The sequence below is a fragment of the Tachyglossus aculeatus genome, chromosome 13, assembly GCF_015852505.1.
Source record: "Tachyglossus aculeatus isolate mTacAcu1 chromosome 13, mTacAcu1.pri, whole genome shotgun sequence".
NCBI lineage: Eukaryota > Metazoa > Chordata > Mammalia > Monotremata > Tachyglossidae > Tachyglossus > Tachyglossus aculeatus.
In genome coordinates this window covers 6,633,557-6,649,790 of record NC_052078.1, presented here as the reverse complement: position 1 = coordinate 6,649,790, position 16,234 = coordinate 6,633,557, and the positions used below count along the sequence as shown (strand labels likewise).

The 16,234-nt window shown below is 48.5% G+C and overlaps 1 protein-coding gene across 5 annotated transcripts in view; it reads right to left on the bottom strand.

The window, feature by feature from the left end:
• The window catches only part of DPP6 (dipeptidyl peptidase like 6), a 551,379-nt gene that overhangs the window by 5,140 nt on the left and 530,005 nt on the right, over nucleotides 1–16,234 (bottom strand). For all 5 annotated transcript variants that reach the window (XM_038755599.1, XM_038755601.1, XM_038755600.1 and 2 more), the window contains 5 exons: nucleotides 12,001–12,048; nucleotides 5,442–5,540; nucleotides 2,932–3,001; nucleotides 1,782–1,976; nucleotides 1,038–1,092 (listed from right to left, as the gene is read on the bottom strand). In XM_038755599.1, the coding sequence (XP_038611527.1) occupies nucleotides 1,038–1,092; nucleotides 1,782–1,976; nucleotides 2,932–3,001; nucleotides 5,442–5,540; nucleotides 12,001–12,048 (467 nt within the window). The remainder of the gene's footprint in view (nucleotides 1–1,037; nucleotides 1,093–1,781; nucleotides 1,977–2,931; nucleotides 3,002–5,441; nucleotides 5,541–12,000; nucleotides 12,049–16,234) is intronic.

Sequence of the window (16,234 nt, the reverse complement as noted above, 5' to 3'; positions counted from 1 at the left end):
CATCCTGTGAGGATCCTGAGCATAGGAGAAGAGCGGGCAGATTCATTCAATCGTATTGATTGAGCGCTTACTGTGTGCAGAGCACTGTACTAAGCACTTGGGAAGTACAAGTTGCCAACATATAGAGACGGTCCCTACCCAACAGCGGGTTCACAGTCTAGATGGGGGAGACAGACAACAAAACAAAACATATTAACAAAATAAAGTGAATAAAAATGTACAAGTAAAATAGAGTAATAAATATGTACAAACATATATATATAGGTGCTGTGGGGAGGGGAAGGAGGTAAGGCGGGGGGGGGATGGGGAGGGGGAGGAGGTGAGCTCTCAGTAGGGCTTTGAAAGGGGAAGGGAGAGAAGTTTGGGATTAAATGGGCTCCCCAGATCTAAAGGTGTGCAGTGTTCTTGAAGTAGGTGCCCTGGAGAAGGTTGGGGAGGTATTTCCTTGGGCAGCAGATGGCTGAACAAAGAAAAACCAAAAGAGCCTCTCCTGCTGTGGTGATCATTGCCCTTGATATTCCTGGAAAATGAGGGAGTTGTGTGCACGCTTTCTGGGGGCCCTAGAGGTCAGGTCCTACCTGATGGACAGCCACTGTTACTTCCCAGCTGACCGTTCCCTCCCTGGATTCAGGAAGGAAGCGTTCAGCCAGTGTTTCCTCTCCTTCCAGAAGGGGCTGCCATCGAGCCAGCCTTGCCTAGGCCCTCAAAGATGGACAGGGAGAGAGAACTCTCCCCACCCCACAACCCCCAGCACAATGCTGAAAGACGGGGATAGGCAACTGGGCACCTAGCAATATTCTTCCAACAAAGAGTTAGCTTTTTCTCCTTCAAGGTAACACAAAAAGAAACACTAATAAATGACCCGATAAAAAGAAAGCACTTGTCTTTAGAATCACTAAGCACAAACCATTTTTTTTTTTACTTTTTTTGAGAAAGCCCATACCTCCAAACCTAAGTATTTTCAGTAAATCAAGATCAAGCCAGAGAATGGTTAAGCATTTGATGTCCCCCACCCTCCACCAACCCCGGCAACTCACCTTTCCAAATACGGCGACTCGTGTTTTATCAATATATTGTTCTTTCAACATTGTCCTAGGAGGCCAGAGCAAAGAAATAGCACTTAGCATCAGTTTGGATCCTGTGATGGGCTTCCTAGAAGACTAAACACCCAGCAACCTCAACTTTCCCTGGAATGAGGGGGGCAAGCATACAGCTTGCTAGAGTTCAGTATTTATCAGGGGCAGGGCATGGTGGGAAACCCCCATTGGGGGCTAGGAAGTTTTTCTTCTGTCTCAGTCTGTGGCACATGTACCTCGGCCGGGAGAGGGCATGGGGAAAGCAGCAGCCAAGGAAGGGCACCATATGGACCTGCCAATCTAATTGGGCAACAGATTGACCTGCTACAGCTGTCCTCTCAAGAAGGCAGCAGGGCCTGGAGATACATATAAGTCAGCCGAGGGAATGACTCTGACTCTTCACCTGCCTGCTCGAGGCGGTGATCGGAGAAGGGAGGACCAGGACAGATACAGGGAAACAAAGCAAAGTTTGGCAAGCAAATAGGGACACCCGTCCCCCCGTGCCCCAGACTCCAGAGAGAGGCCCAGCTCCACGTGGGGCTTCTGTAAAGCTGCATTAAAAAAAAACACTCTGCCAACCACACATTGATTGTGTTGTCCCTGCCTTGATCTGAATGCGCGAGGCTACTGGTGGCCTTCCGTCCTTCTCCGTGCCCCGTCGGTGCCCTATGACCCCTTTCCCAATTCCGAGGCACGCCCCCTCACCGCACAGCTTCCATCTGATCCTTCTCCTCCTCGGAGCCCAGCTTCCTCTTCACCTCATGGAGGAGCTTGGTGCCCTGAAAGCCGCTGCCCCGGCCGTCCAGCCGCACCACGATGGCGTTGTGGCTGCTCACCAGCACCGTGGCCCAGTTCACCTGAAACTGCTCAGTGACGCTCTGCCCGCCGGGGGTCCCATCCCTGGAAAGAGAGCGGGACAGAGGTCATGGTGTGGGCCGCTCGCCAGGTGGTGGGGGGGTGGGAGCAGGGAAGACAGCCAGGCGTTTGGGGTCCCCTCCCGGCCTGCAGCTCTGCTGCTGCATGTGGGGTGGCTTTGCTGTATCTTCCACTCATGGCAGGAACACAGTCCTTCCAACGGGGACTGCTTGGGTCTCACCGGGGCATGGGCCCCGGGCTGGGCTGGGCTGGGCTAGGAGGGCAGGGGATATTGCATCGTTTACCTTACCACACAAGGCAACTCTAGGAATATTCTCTACTCAGTGGGTCTGGAGATCATTTCAAATCCTAGTGAAAAGATTGTGGGACTGGGCCTCTGTTTCTTCAGCTCTAAAATCAATCAATTGTATTTACTGAGCGCTTACTGTGTGCAGAGCACTGTACTAAGCGCTTGAGCACTGTACTAAGTGCTTGAGCACTGTATTAAGCACTTGAGCACTGTACTAAGCACTTGGGCACTCTAAAATGGGGATAAAATACCTGCTCTCCATCCTTTTTAGACTGTGAGCCCCAGGTGGGACAGGGCGTAGGTCTGATGTAATTACCTTGTATCTACACCAGTGCAACTCATCAGATTTACCTCCTATACTTCCTATTTGGAAACAATTTCTATTTGCCTGCCTCTCCCTTTAGATTGTAAACTCTTGAGGGAAAGAGACCTGGCCTTCTGGTTTTGTTGTACTCTCCCAAGTGCTTAGCACAGGTCTAAGATGGCTGGTTACCCCGCCAGCCTGACCCAGAGATAAGTGCTGATGTGATTTGTCCAGACTTGCTGCGCTGGGCTGACACTGAGGCCCAGATGCTGGGTCCCCAGGCGAGAAGTTGCGGGCCTGCCGGGGATCTTGGAGGTGGGAGCCCCTTCTGCCTGGATGAATCCCTGGCTTAACTGCCCAGAAGGAAAAGACTCGTCAATACTTACACCACCAGAAGCAAGGGGTAGTGGGCCGTGTCTGTGAAGGTGGCTGGCCTCAAGATCTGCATCGGCAATTCTAGGGGGGAAACCAGACAAACGTTAGCCGGGTCTCATGGGCCCCAGTCTGCTGAGCTGTCCAGCCCACAGAGGCAGCCCGACAGGGATGGAAGGACACTACAGGGGGGGTGGGCTGGGGTGCCAGGCCCCATCGCTCGGAATGGCTCGCTGGGATGGGCTGGCGGAGGGTGGATGCCACCATTCAGCCGGGGTTGTTGTCCTGGGGGTGGCAGCTGTGCTTGCCACCCAGTTGGGGAGAACTGATCATGCCTGGGGTTGGAGGGGGAGGGAGCTCAAGGAACCCCCCCCCCAATACCCCACCCCAGGTCTAGCTGGGGGTTCCTGGCTGGGGCCCCGACAGGCACCCCTCTCCCCACAAGCCCACGCTTCACATAACTGGCTGCAATTTAAGATTGTTAAATACCATCCAGATTACCAACTGCACAGCAATTAAATCAGAATTAGCAGCATTTTCAATACAATTAATACACAGATTAACCACCAGGTTTAAGTGGTTTGTTTTGCAATCATTTTCCGACACTCTGTCTAATGACTTACTCCGGCGGAATGCTAATGGATTGCAAATTGGATCAATAGCTCAGGGAGGTAGGAAGACCGCTGTTCGGCTCTCATTTAAATATGCACCAGACACTGCAAGGCCTGACTGGTCTGGCTCCTATGGTCCGTCCTGGGGGGCCTGGGGCAGCCCCAGGGGTCCCACCAGCTGAAGGTCAGGCATGCAGCTGCTCAGTTTGGGGAACGGGGGCCGCATGACTTCCTAATAAAGTGACTGCCCGCCTCCCCAACCCCTGCCTCCAGCACTCTTAATTGGCTCCAAGAAAACAGTCAAGCGAAAGTGAAAACAGTCAAGCGAAAGTGCGCTAAACAAAATAGCCTCCCTGCTAGGAAATCATGTGAAATGCAGCCATGTGTTCCCCAGATCCCGCCCGCCGCAAATGGACCAACACAATTAAATAGATTAAAAAACAACTGATATAGTTAAGTGACCAAAAAGCAATGTCTATTTGGCCTAGTACTGAAAGGCTTGGAATGAAGTTTTGTAATGGGTGTGTACATAAATATTTAATTTTCAAAGTTATCTTTCAGCCTATTCAGCAAAACAATCATTGTGCCAACCTCCTAGACCAGCATCATTATCTAATGCTATAAGTTGAGGCGGGCTTTAATCACTATTCAAGTCAGTCAGTATTCATCATAGGTTGGAGAATGGACAGGGGACTTTTTTTACAACAAGGTTAACCTTGCAGCTTAATCTGGAAGAGACAGATTTTTGTAAGAAATCTCGGCTTTAGAACCCAATCACCTTGCCCCCCCACCTCACCTTGCTGCTCTCTTATTACAACCCAGCCTGCACACATCACTCCTCTAATGCCAACTTACTCACTGTACCCGGATCTCATCATCGACCTCTCGCCCATGTCCTACCTCCGGCCTGGAACGCCCTCCCTCTTTCTATTCGACAGACAATTACTCACTCCACCTTCAAAGCCTTATTCAAGACATAGCTCCTCCAAGAGGCCTTCCCTAAGCCCTCATTTCCTCTTCTCCCACACCCTTCTGCATTGCCCTGATTTATTCCCCTTATTCACCCCTCCTACAGCCCCAGAGCACTTATGTACATATCTGTTATTCATTTATATTAATGTCTGTCTCCCCCTCTAGACTATAAACTCTGTTATACTGTACTCTTCAAATGCTTAGTACAGTGCTCTGCACACAGTATGTGCTCAATAAACACAATTGATTGATTGAATTCAACAGCACTGTAGCAGACATGCATGATCACAGAGATTCCTGCACACAAGGACTTTGGAAGGGTTTAGGTTGGGTGGGCGTAGGGGGAACTCCTAGATAGGATGGAGGGGTCTGGGGTTATTGAGGGTAACTGGGGAAGAGCTGGGAGGAAATGGAGGGGTGGGAAGGAGATGAAGGAGGAGGATGAAGGGCAGTGGGGAGGAAATAGAGGGAAGGAGATGAGGGGCAGTGAGGAGTGGGTGGAGGGGACAAGGGAATAAGAGTTAAACACTTCATCTCTTGGCCTAACTGGACTTCTGGAGCCACAGCCTCCCTCCCAGCCCCACTCCAGCCAGGAGTCCTGAAAGGCACTCCCTAAAATGTCAAGGCCTGGCAAGTAGCCAGAAGGACCATTAGCCGGGCCCCTGGCCGGAGCCTCAGTGTTCTCCTGCCCCAACCACACAGACCCCGTCCTGCCTCCCTGGAGCCCCCTCCCACCAGCAGCCCTCTGACACAGCTGAGAACTACTGAGGCAATGCCAAAGTATCCAGGGATGGGGAGGGAGGGGAAGACACTGGACATTACCCTGTCACATCCCCAGAGAGAAAGGCCCGGGACTTCTTGATGTCTGGCGATATCATATCAAAGCTCTGTTGTGCCAGGGCCGAGTTGCGCCCAGTCATGAGACAAGAAGCTGCACTTACTGTAATCATCTATCCGGATTTCCCTGTAATCGATTTTCGGCATCTGTCGATCTCCAACGGTCCTCTGGACGTTCTCATTCGCTTCCAGCTCAATGAGTTCTGGAGGAGAAAACACAGGGAGAGTGACCTACGGCCTGGTCAGAGAGACATTTCCTAACCCTCTGTTCTTCTGTGCCCAGGCCCAGGGGACAGGGAGAAAGAAAGATGGGGCTGTGCAGGGATCAGTCACCCAACGCCCCCCAAAAAGGGAATGTCCCATAAAGTTCAAATGGCCTTGCCCAGGTTAATGGGGAACCTAGGCTTTGGAGAGAGTGTTTAGTTGTCCAGAGCACCTGCACGTGGGTCAGCTGTCTCATTTTATCCTCACTCACAACTCCTGCCCGGGAGGCAGGGAGAGGCTGCTACTGCCTTCCTCCCCATTAGACAGATAAAGACATTAAGGCCCAGCAGCCCAAACAATCAAAGTGGCCAGAGTGGGACAATTACCAGGGCAATTGGGGCCAAAGCTCTGCCAGACATTACCATGCTAATAATGGCCCTGACTTTCAGAGTCTTACTCTAAAGATGAACCGAGGAACCGGTACAGGTACATTCTGCCTGCTTATGGGGCACAAGATCGTTTACACCACCAGGAAGAGAATTTCTTGAGGATTCATTATGTGCAGAGTGATGAACTAGGTGCCAACTACATGTAGAGCACTGTACTGGGTGCTGAGTGTGTGCAGAGGGCTCACCTAGGTACTGACTGGGTACAGAGCACTGTGCTTGGTGCCTGCTGGGTTCACAATGCTGTACTGGGGCCTTGGGCATTTGATAAAAGTAAAGATCCAGTCCCTGCCCTCGAGTCTTGCCATTTCCTATTTCCCAGTTACCCTGCTGAATGATCCGACTTTATGCTGAAATCGGCCACTGCCTCTATAGCCTGGGTCTGAAAAATGAGTTCATTTCAATTGAAATCCTATTGTCCCCGAAATCTCCAAAGCAACAGCCCAATACAGTTGGTTAAATACTATGAGTCTCATTTCATTACTGCCCCACGCCTGGCTTTATCAGCACAGAGATGTCCGCACTCAAGGGAGTTTGGTTAAGCGCTCTTATTTGTTTCCATAATTGCTTCTCTAAAGAGGCAGGAGCGGATCGGCGGGATAAGAAAAGGTTGCCGGATCCCCAGCAGGACTCTGCTTTGTTCCCCGGACCCCGGAGAATCCCAGCCGGGGACCTCCCAGAGGTCCCTCCGTAATTAAACGTGAGCGCGCTCCAGTCTGCCGAGCAATTAGTGGCCATCCGATCCTGCTTACAGAGGAAAATGCGGACTAGCTTGTCAGGCAGCGGACGATGCCTCCATCTCAAGGAACGAGTGGCGTCCAAGACCACTGTGTGGCCCTTCCCCAAGGCTCCAGAACGCTGGAATTTAGGACCCAGAGCACAGTGGAAAGGTATCTAATCCCATCCTCCTCCCCACCCTTTGAAGGGAGACAAGGCTCTCCGGGAAGAGTGATTTTTATTAATGTATTCATGGGGGCCCTGAGTACTAAAGCACCCCGATACGGTCGTATTGGGAAACACTGATCAAGCAATCGTATTGACTGATCACCTGCTGTGCACAGAGCACTGTACTAAGCGCTTGAGAGACGACAATTCAACAGAACACCTTCCCTGCCCACAGTGAACTCGATGAGCCCAACAGGGCTGATTCTCTGCTGAGATGAGGGCCCAGTTTGGCCGGTAACACTACTGGCAGCTACCCATACACACTCACCAGGTTGAAGGTGACACCGGGTGCTTAAGTCATGTACTGGGCACGGAGTAGGCAATCCATAGATACCACTGGCGAAGGTTACCAACCCATCTGCCCTTTGTGTGAATCCCAATAAAACGGCAGCCCCCATCAATCAATCAATAGGATTTATGGAGCCCCGTCTGAGCGCAAAGCTCCATACTCAGACCTTGGGTGAGGACCACAGAAACAAGACTACTCATTCCCTGCCCTCCAGGATCTTGCACTCTAATGGGGAAGATGGGAAAACAGAAATGATTTACCCCAGGAGGGGCAGGAGGAGGAAAATAATATTAAAGAAAGTTTTGCCTTTGAAGCAGGATGTGAATGTTGAATACACAAGGGAATACTCCAATAAAAATCTACATGAGTATGTAGGTATGGAGGGAAGGAAAAAGATTAGATGAGTGTTCAGGGTGACTGAGGTTGGCACAGGAGTGGGTTGTGAATTGAGTTGGGGACCTCTACCCCACCTCAAATAATAATAATAATTATTATTATTACCCTCCTCTGCACTTATCAGTGCGGGCCCTGGGCCAAAGAACCAGCATCCTTTCAAGCAGCCCAAGGTCCGGCCAGTCCCCATCTAGACTGTAAGCTCATTGTACTATTGTACTCTCCAAAGTGCTTAGTACAGATCTCTGCACACAGAAAGGGCACAATAAATATGACTGACTGACTGACAGGAGCTCTCCCCTCTTTCTTGAAACACAGTCTAATGACTGCTACACCCCGGGACAATTTGTGAAGCCCCATTTCAAAGAGGGGAACCTGAGGGCCAACGGGGACCCCCAGGGCAGAGGGGGGAGCGACCCTTTGCTCAGGTAGCTGCAGCTCGAACTCCTGGCATGGGCAGAAAGATGGCATCTCCTACCACACCCCATGGGCCAATTCAGACAATCCATCAATGGTCACATTGCCTGGCACACTCTCTCTCTCTCCCCCTCTTACTAAGACTGTTAGTCCACGTGGGACAGAGACTGTCCCACCTGATTATCCTCTATCTACCCCAGTGCTTAGTACAGTGCTTGACACATAGTAAGCACTGAACATGCCCCAGTTATCATTACTATCACTACAGTGCTTGGCACATAACTCACACTTAACCAATACCACTATTCTTCTTATTATTATTACTACCAACTCTAATTTTTACCCAAGAACAAGAAATACACAGATACCGCTTTTTCCTTGTTTTCTCTCCAGGACTTACGGGGATGAAATCTACAAGCATCTGAGGACTCAACCATAGCTCCAACCGTAATTATATCCTTAAGGAAACAGCTTTTAAATAATTCAGAGTCACATCTGTGGCCACCTCTCAGGGCCTGTTTAGATACAAGCTTTTCTGGAGGGGAAAAGAGAGTAGTTTAATATTGTCGTGGTCGCTGGGGAGAGACAGAATTCTGAAAGGAGACATTTCATTATTGAGTTGAAATGGGCAAAATGCCAAGTCTCCTTTATCCTTTAGGTGCCAGATCTCTTCATAACACTAAGGTGCTTTATCCATCTCAGGAAGGACTGGTTCACAGGTTGCTGAAAGTCCAGTTGAAAAATAGAAAAAATAATAGTATTTCTGGCGTTAATTTCGGACTTATGTGTGGGTGGACTGTGCTCTGTGGATCAAGAGAATCAGATGGGTACAGCTCCTATCCCATTTGGGGCCCACAGTGGGCAGGGTGCGTGTCTGCTTATTGTTATATTGGACTCTCCCAAGCGCTTAGTACAGTGCTCTACACACAGCGCTCCATAAATATGATTGGCTGACTGACTGAGGAGGGGTGATGTGGAGGTGGGGAAGCAGGGAGAGAAGTAATCCAATCTGATTATCTTGTGTTTACCCCAAAGCTTTCAGCAGTGTTTGAAACATAGTAAGTGCTTAAAAAATGCAACAGTGATTATGATTGCTAGGTGTAGAGGAGAGGGATGGTTATGGGGAGGGAGGGAGGTGGGGGGAGATGGGAAGTGGGGGAGGTGTGGAGATAGGAAGGTGAAGTTAATCAAGGAGTGCCCACTCTAATGGGCCAAGCCTCGTTTTCACAGCTGCTAGAAAGTTGTGGAGTAAGGCTGTTTGAGCTAAGACAAACTGCTTAGAGATCTTCACACCAAAGATACTACAACAGGACAAAGAACCACTGGCTAACCATTTATCTTGGACTTCCAAAGGGCTAGGGCAGAGTTTGGCCTTCTGGCAGCCACTGTGTCCCAGTTTTAAAATGTGGGGATGGGATGGACCCCAGATGGTTGGGGGGGGTGAGGAGGCGGTCCAGTTTGGTGGAGCCCTTGTTGGGTCCCAGGCCACTTCTGGATTCTTCTCTCTCCCCTCTAGCCCCCCACCCCATCTATGAGCCGACAAGCTACTGCAGCCTCAGCCCAGGTCAGGAAGAAAGCAGGAAGTACAGCCCTGCCACCAACTCTGTGCCTCCGTTTACCCTCCCCTAGAGTCTGCCGGGGTGGTAAACCCAGAACTAGATTGGGACGCCAACCTGCTGTTAGGGGGGTTGCTATGGCCACATTTTCCGATGTTCACCTGGGCATTGCACCCGGTGGACACCTGGTAAACACCATCACTCCAGCAAGCTGGCCAGGCGCCAGCAAGATCATTCACGGGACTCAAACAGCAGGTATCTAAAGGAATGGCAGGGGCATGATTGCCATTTCCAACTGATGAAAACACTGTGGAATGAACTGTGATGGGGGGGGAAGAGAGTTATAAATTCATCAAGACAGAGCAATGTCACCTTCACACCTGCCGTTCAGTCTCTCATAAACAGTATGGAATTGCTGATACCAAATCATCATCCATCACAACCTTTTAATTTCATTTACCACTGGGCCTTATCTCCTCTCCTTAAGGGTACCGGTGGTCATTACACAGATGGTTCAGTTAGAAATAGTAAAATGGATGGTTTGAGTTTAGGGTATTTAGAGGTGGTGGGTAACTGCCAATATCTAAGACATTTTGCAGAATCTGAGACAATTGAAATTGATAGCTGGGCATTTCATTGAATGGCTGTTTTACTTTTCCTGCTCCACAGTACGAGAATCATGCTATTTCAAAGGAGTCCAGTATACTTATGGAATACAGCATTCGGTCAATGCTGCTAAACTGTGTTTGCTGTCACATATAATGGTCAAGGATCACTTTTCTGTTCAGAAAAACATACCCCACGCTTAAGCGTTTCCCATGCTAATCTCTGGGTAACCGCCAAATATTCGGCTGGTCCTTAAATAGGTGAAAAAGAAGGAAACGATTAACTCTCTAGAAGTGTGAAACGCAGGTTCTCGGTCCTGACATCTCAGGGCTGGGCCTCCTCTAATCACTTCTGGTTCCCTCAGTGGTTCTGGAGCTTTGGAAGAAGAAATGCAGGGTGCCCTCTCTTTCCCTTCCCTCCCTCCTACCCCCTGCCCATATTATGCACTTGATTTTCTCCTCCCTAGTAGGTTTTGGTCCCCTGGGTAACCACAGGGAGACTTCAGGGTTTCCAAAGCCCACAAGAGCCAAGACCCGATATCTTGCATGTGTTAGGACGCACCCGCTCCGGGAAGCACCATCCGTGTTTGATAAACTGTCGAGAGCTTCCCATTATTAGGCTGGAGATTTTATTAAGAAAAATCTCATAAAATAGCTATCAATTATTTAGGTCCTTTTAAATATTAATCAATATGTAAATTAATAATTAACACTTTGCTATAAGGCGATGCCATTTTGAGGTGCTGTCTGAAAGGCAAAATTCTTTTGCCGTTTCAAGGCAACTACTGTTTAACCGACTGTTTGGAAGGGTGAATGCTGGCAAGCGAAAGCAAAAGGTTTCTCAATTTGGGAGACACGTTTGCTGCAGGGGTACATAGTGTTTGTTCCAAACCCTGATGGTCCTTGCCAATGATAACATTTCACTTTCGAAGGCTCCTCTGAGGAGATCTTCAATGGTTTGGGCGGATTTCATAGAATGGACTCAGAAATACCTGGACAGCACTTCCTTTAAATCACCTGTTTTTTCAAAGATTCTCGAAAAACACATCCCGAGTGACAGGGAAAATAGTTTGAGATGGCTGATGCTTCTAAATAGAGTTCCAAGTTCCCAATTTAGTGAGAATAACCTCATATTTTTTTTAACTTTGCCCAAATCTCCTTCTGCAAGCATAGAGTGGACACCATTCATTCATTCATTCAATTGTATTTATTGAGCGCTTACTGTATGCAGAGCACTGTACTAAGTGCTTGGGAAGTACAAGTTGGCAACATATAGAGACGGTCCCTACCCAACAGCGGGCTCACAGTCTAGAAGACACCAAAGCCAAAAGTTCAGAAACACCACTAAACGGATTGTGGTTCCACTCAGCATGGTAACGGGCCACCGTGATGGTGAGCGAGCAGTTATCCAAGCCATCATTTCGCATAGGCAGCTTAAACGGACCACGGTGCCACTCTGCCTAGTCTGCCTGTCGTGTTATACTCTCCCAGGTGCTTAGCAGAGTGCTCTGCACACAGTAATACGCTCCATAAACACCTCTGATGGACTGATCGATTCTGCTTGGAACTGACCACAGTAAAGGTGATGGGCGAGCAGTATGACAGTCACGTGACTAAACCTTACAGCAAGTGAGAGTGGCTCAAGCTGCCAATCGTAAAAGATCCAAATTGACTAGCCCCATGGATCATTTCACCCCACTGGCCCCAGGAGTCTGGCCACCATTTTAAATCCTCCACCAAAGTGGAGATGAACTACCTCGAGCAATTCTTGAAAGGTAAAAGACAGCTGAAGACCAAATGGTACTCACTTGTCCTGTCAGTTGTATTGTGGATGGTCACCATGGGGACTCTTGGCCCTGAAGAGGGAGAAGGAAAAAAGAAAGAAGGCAGTTAGGGAAAAGTATAAACGCGCTTTAGGTCCATCTTGGGGTCAGAGACTCCTGGGAATCACACTGCATGGAAAAGCAACCTACGTCGTGACTAGATATTAATGACAGCCACGGAGCAAATGACAGTCGGGGCTGGGAAGAGCCACGTGAGGTGGAAAGCTCTTCCCCAGCGGCCCATTAAGTGCCCGTCTTTCTAATTTGTAAATGTTGTAATTAGGACAAACACAATTAAAATCACTTGCTTATAGATTAGCTTAACTATAAACAAACATCATTTTACAGGCATTTGCCTTTATGTGCCTTAGATGATGGCCAACATGTGACGCATATTCCAAACCGAATCTGACGGTTCCAGTAGGACCCAGGGTGTTTCCCTGACCTCTCCCAAGGGCACAGTCTAAGTAAAAAGGAAAAAAGGTCTTGAATCCCCACTCTACGGATAAGGAAACTGACGCACAGAGAGGTTAAGTGACTTGCCCAAGGCCAGGCATCAGGCAAGTGGTAGCGTCAGGATTAGAACCTAGGTCCTTTGACTGCCAGGCCCATGCTCTTTCCACTAGGCCTGGCTGTTTCGTATCAAGATCCTGGTGACTTTCAAATTGCAGGCCATTTCCCATGACCAGAATCTATTTGGTCATATCTATACTGGTACAGTGAAGTGGAGAAAGGGGAAATTGTTCAGTGAATGAGATCACGGAAGAAGCCAAAATGAATAATTCAGGTCCCAATGTCTCCTTCTGCAATCCATTTTCCCCCTCATGTATTACCTCAGCTCTCCAGTTCATTGCCCGCCTAGACACTGCTAGCGGAAACAGTATCCTGGATCCCCTAATTCTTTGCTAGACTTATTTCCTAACTCCCATCCCTGCCTTTACCTCAGTGCAACCATTTGCATGTATTTGGAGAGACTAATTACCCCACAAAATTAAGATTCTGTTGGTCTACAGTGTGATTTTGGTTTTTGCTGGAAGGAAGGGGGCAAAGGAGTCCACCACATTTGTTATGCCACTCCCACATCAATCTCTTGAGAAAAGTCAAGTCAGGCGGCCTGGCGGCTATCTAGTCCACAAGGGTTTCTTTCCTTCTTCCAAGGGGACTGCTCTTTTTATGTGCCCAGCAGATGCACGTGCACATGAGACAGGCTTCTCCATCAATACTTGATATTTAGGGAGCACCTATTATGTGCAGAGTACTGTCAGAGACACGTAGGAGAGTACCCCAGAATTAGAGAGCCTGATTGCGGTCCTTGAGAAGGGTATGGGTACCAGAATGGACTGATTTAGCTGGTCAGATCTCATTTTGGTTTCTGTTCGATAGCCCAGGAGGCTCATTCACGAGCAGGGCTGGCCCTTCTGGCCATGCAGACCAGCTGGCTTCAGAGGAGAACCAGTGGTGGAGCGCAAAATTCATTGCCCGTGACGGAGGTTCGCCCGGCCACTTCCCACCCGGTGCGGGCCGCAGGCTAAGGCGGGCTCGATGGGATAGTCGTGGACAAATGGGCCTGAGATGAGCTCCAGATGCCCGTGGCACAGAACCCCCCCCACATTTATCAGAGGACCTCGAGGAGCCCTGCCGAATGAATTCATCCTGATTTCTTCGTCGCTCAGCTGCGGACAGGGCGTCACTTTGATTTCAAGTGTGCGGCCTGATATGAATAACAGTCTTTAATTCAACCTAAAACACCGTGACCCATTCTGGGGTCTGAACATGGACTAAATCACCAGAGCTGGTGATTTTCACGGGCAGGCTTTGAAGAAAGGCCAGTTTCGACACAAGAGCAAACGTGCACGGCATATTAATGTGCCCATATTTGTTTTCTAGGGGCCGACTCCTTGAAATAATGGCTCAGATACTCATCAACCTCCTCCTCGAGCAGGGAGGAAAACTCTGAGCCCTTCTAAAAAGGTGAGAGCCACAGAGTTCCCCATGACCAGCCTCCGGCTTAACGGTGAGAGTTATATTTCCTGCAAGCCCTCCACAGTCAACAGAAACACAGCTAGGACCCATGCTAGTTCAATAGTATTTATCAAATACTATTGATAAATAGTCAAATACTTTTAGACTGTGAGCCCACTGTTGGGTAGGGACTGTCTCTATATGTTGCCAATTTTGTACTTCCCAAGCGCTTAGTACAGTGCTCTGCACACAGTAAGCGCTCAATAAATACGATTGATGATGATGATGATGATGATCAACTGGTTCTGTGTGCAGAATACTGTAGCAGGCACTTGGGAGAGTACTACAGAGTTACAAGGCCTGATGCCTGCCCTCAAGGAACTTATGGTCTTTCAAATCCCTGTTTAACAGGTATGGGCTGCATTTAACAGTGCTTTGCACATAGTAAGCGCTTAATAAATGCCATAATGATGATGATGATGATTTAAAAAAAATATTACCTTCCACAATCTAGTGTGCCACGGCCTGCTCATGTGAATTCGCTTACTCTGTGCTAAGTCCTGGGTACCAGCTCATCGTGGGCGGGGAATGTGTCTGTTTATTGTTATAGTGTACTCTCCCAACTGTTTAATTACAGGGCTCTGCACACAGTAAGGGCTCAATAAATATGACTGACTGACTAGGATATCAGGCTGGACACAGTCCCTGCCCCACACAGGGATCCCTTCCCAATCTCTCTTATCCCCATTTTACAGATGAGGAAACTGAGGCTCAGAGAGGGTCAGTGACTTGTTCCAAGTCACACAGCAGGTCATTGACACGGCTGGGCCCAGAGCCCGGGTCTCCTGACTCCCAGTTCCTGGCTCATTCCACCAGGCCTCCCTGCCTCCAGGTAAGGAGCCTGAAAAGATCAGCTATCATTGGAAGCTCTGAGCAGGAAAGACAACCATCATGCTCTACCCAGCTTGAAGGGAAGGGTCAAGCCTCTGGTTAGGAGCTTGCCACGCCTCTGGAAACAAGTAGTAGGGGCTGGGGACTAGCAATCTATCTGACTTCGCACTCAGGCAGCTCCCCTGAATGATAAAAAACAAAAACACTGGTCTGTCTGTGAATAGGGGAGACTGGCACAGGGCAGACTTTCAACTTACTATACCAAGGCTCTCCATCGCAGTGGGAAGGAAACAGAAAATCAGATTTAGGAGACTTTTCAGGACTTGGGTTAAGTGAGGTATTAGTTTTGTTTTGTTTTATTGTCTGTCTGCCCCTTCTAGATTGTGAGCCTGTTGTTGGGTAGGGACCGTCTCTATATGTTGCCAACTTGTACTTCCCAAGCACTTAGTACAGCGCTCTGCACACAGTAAGCGCTCAATAAATACGATTGATGATGATGATGATGCCGCCGATTTGTACTTCCCAAGAGCTTAGTTCAGTGCTCTGCACACAGTAAGCGCTCAATAAATACGATTGAATGAATGAATGAATGAATATTAGGAGTATTAGGCATTTTTTTTTTTTAGGAGAGGAAAAAAAAACCCAAAATACCCGGATCTTTGGAGGGTAGGCCAGGTTTCCTAACAAAAATACCTGGTTATCTAAGAATGACCAGTTTTTCTCTCCTTCATTCACCTGTGCAACAGGTTGGGTAAATGTGACAATTATGACTTTGAAATGATGTAATTTTAAGAGGACAGCAAATTACAAGGGGAAAATGTCATTGGGTAAAATAAAATTAAAAAAAGACAATGGTGACTCCGTCTTTATTCTTCTCGCCATTTTCAGAGTTTGCTTGTGAGGCGGATCATTTCAGACCATGAGCTAAATTCACCGTATGTAAACAATGGAAATTCAAAGCCTCAGCCAAACCCACAGCGTATCTCGTAAACGCTGATGAATGATTTAAAAGAGCAGCTGCAAGCAGTGTGAGCTAAGAGGGTAGAAGGGAGGTAATTGGCACCAGCCATCTCTGGGTACAGATTCCAGATCTCTTTATTTGCTAATTCATGAATTATTAATGCCTAATGCATAAAGTTCATACATTGAGGTGACATTATCATACTAATAAAGAGAGGCCCAGGGAGCTCTGCGGGCCAGAGTTGATAATTAAAATATTTGTTCCGCAGACAGTATCTCCTAGTCAACACACAGACAAATGTGGATGATGTTTATTTTCGCAACCTAGTTATATGGAACATCAAACTGGGATGTTTGCTCCTTTCTCCTCTTCCCTTCCCCTTTGCCTCACAGGGGTATTTTTCAC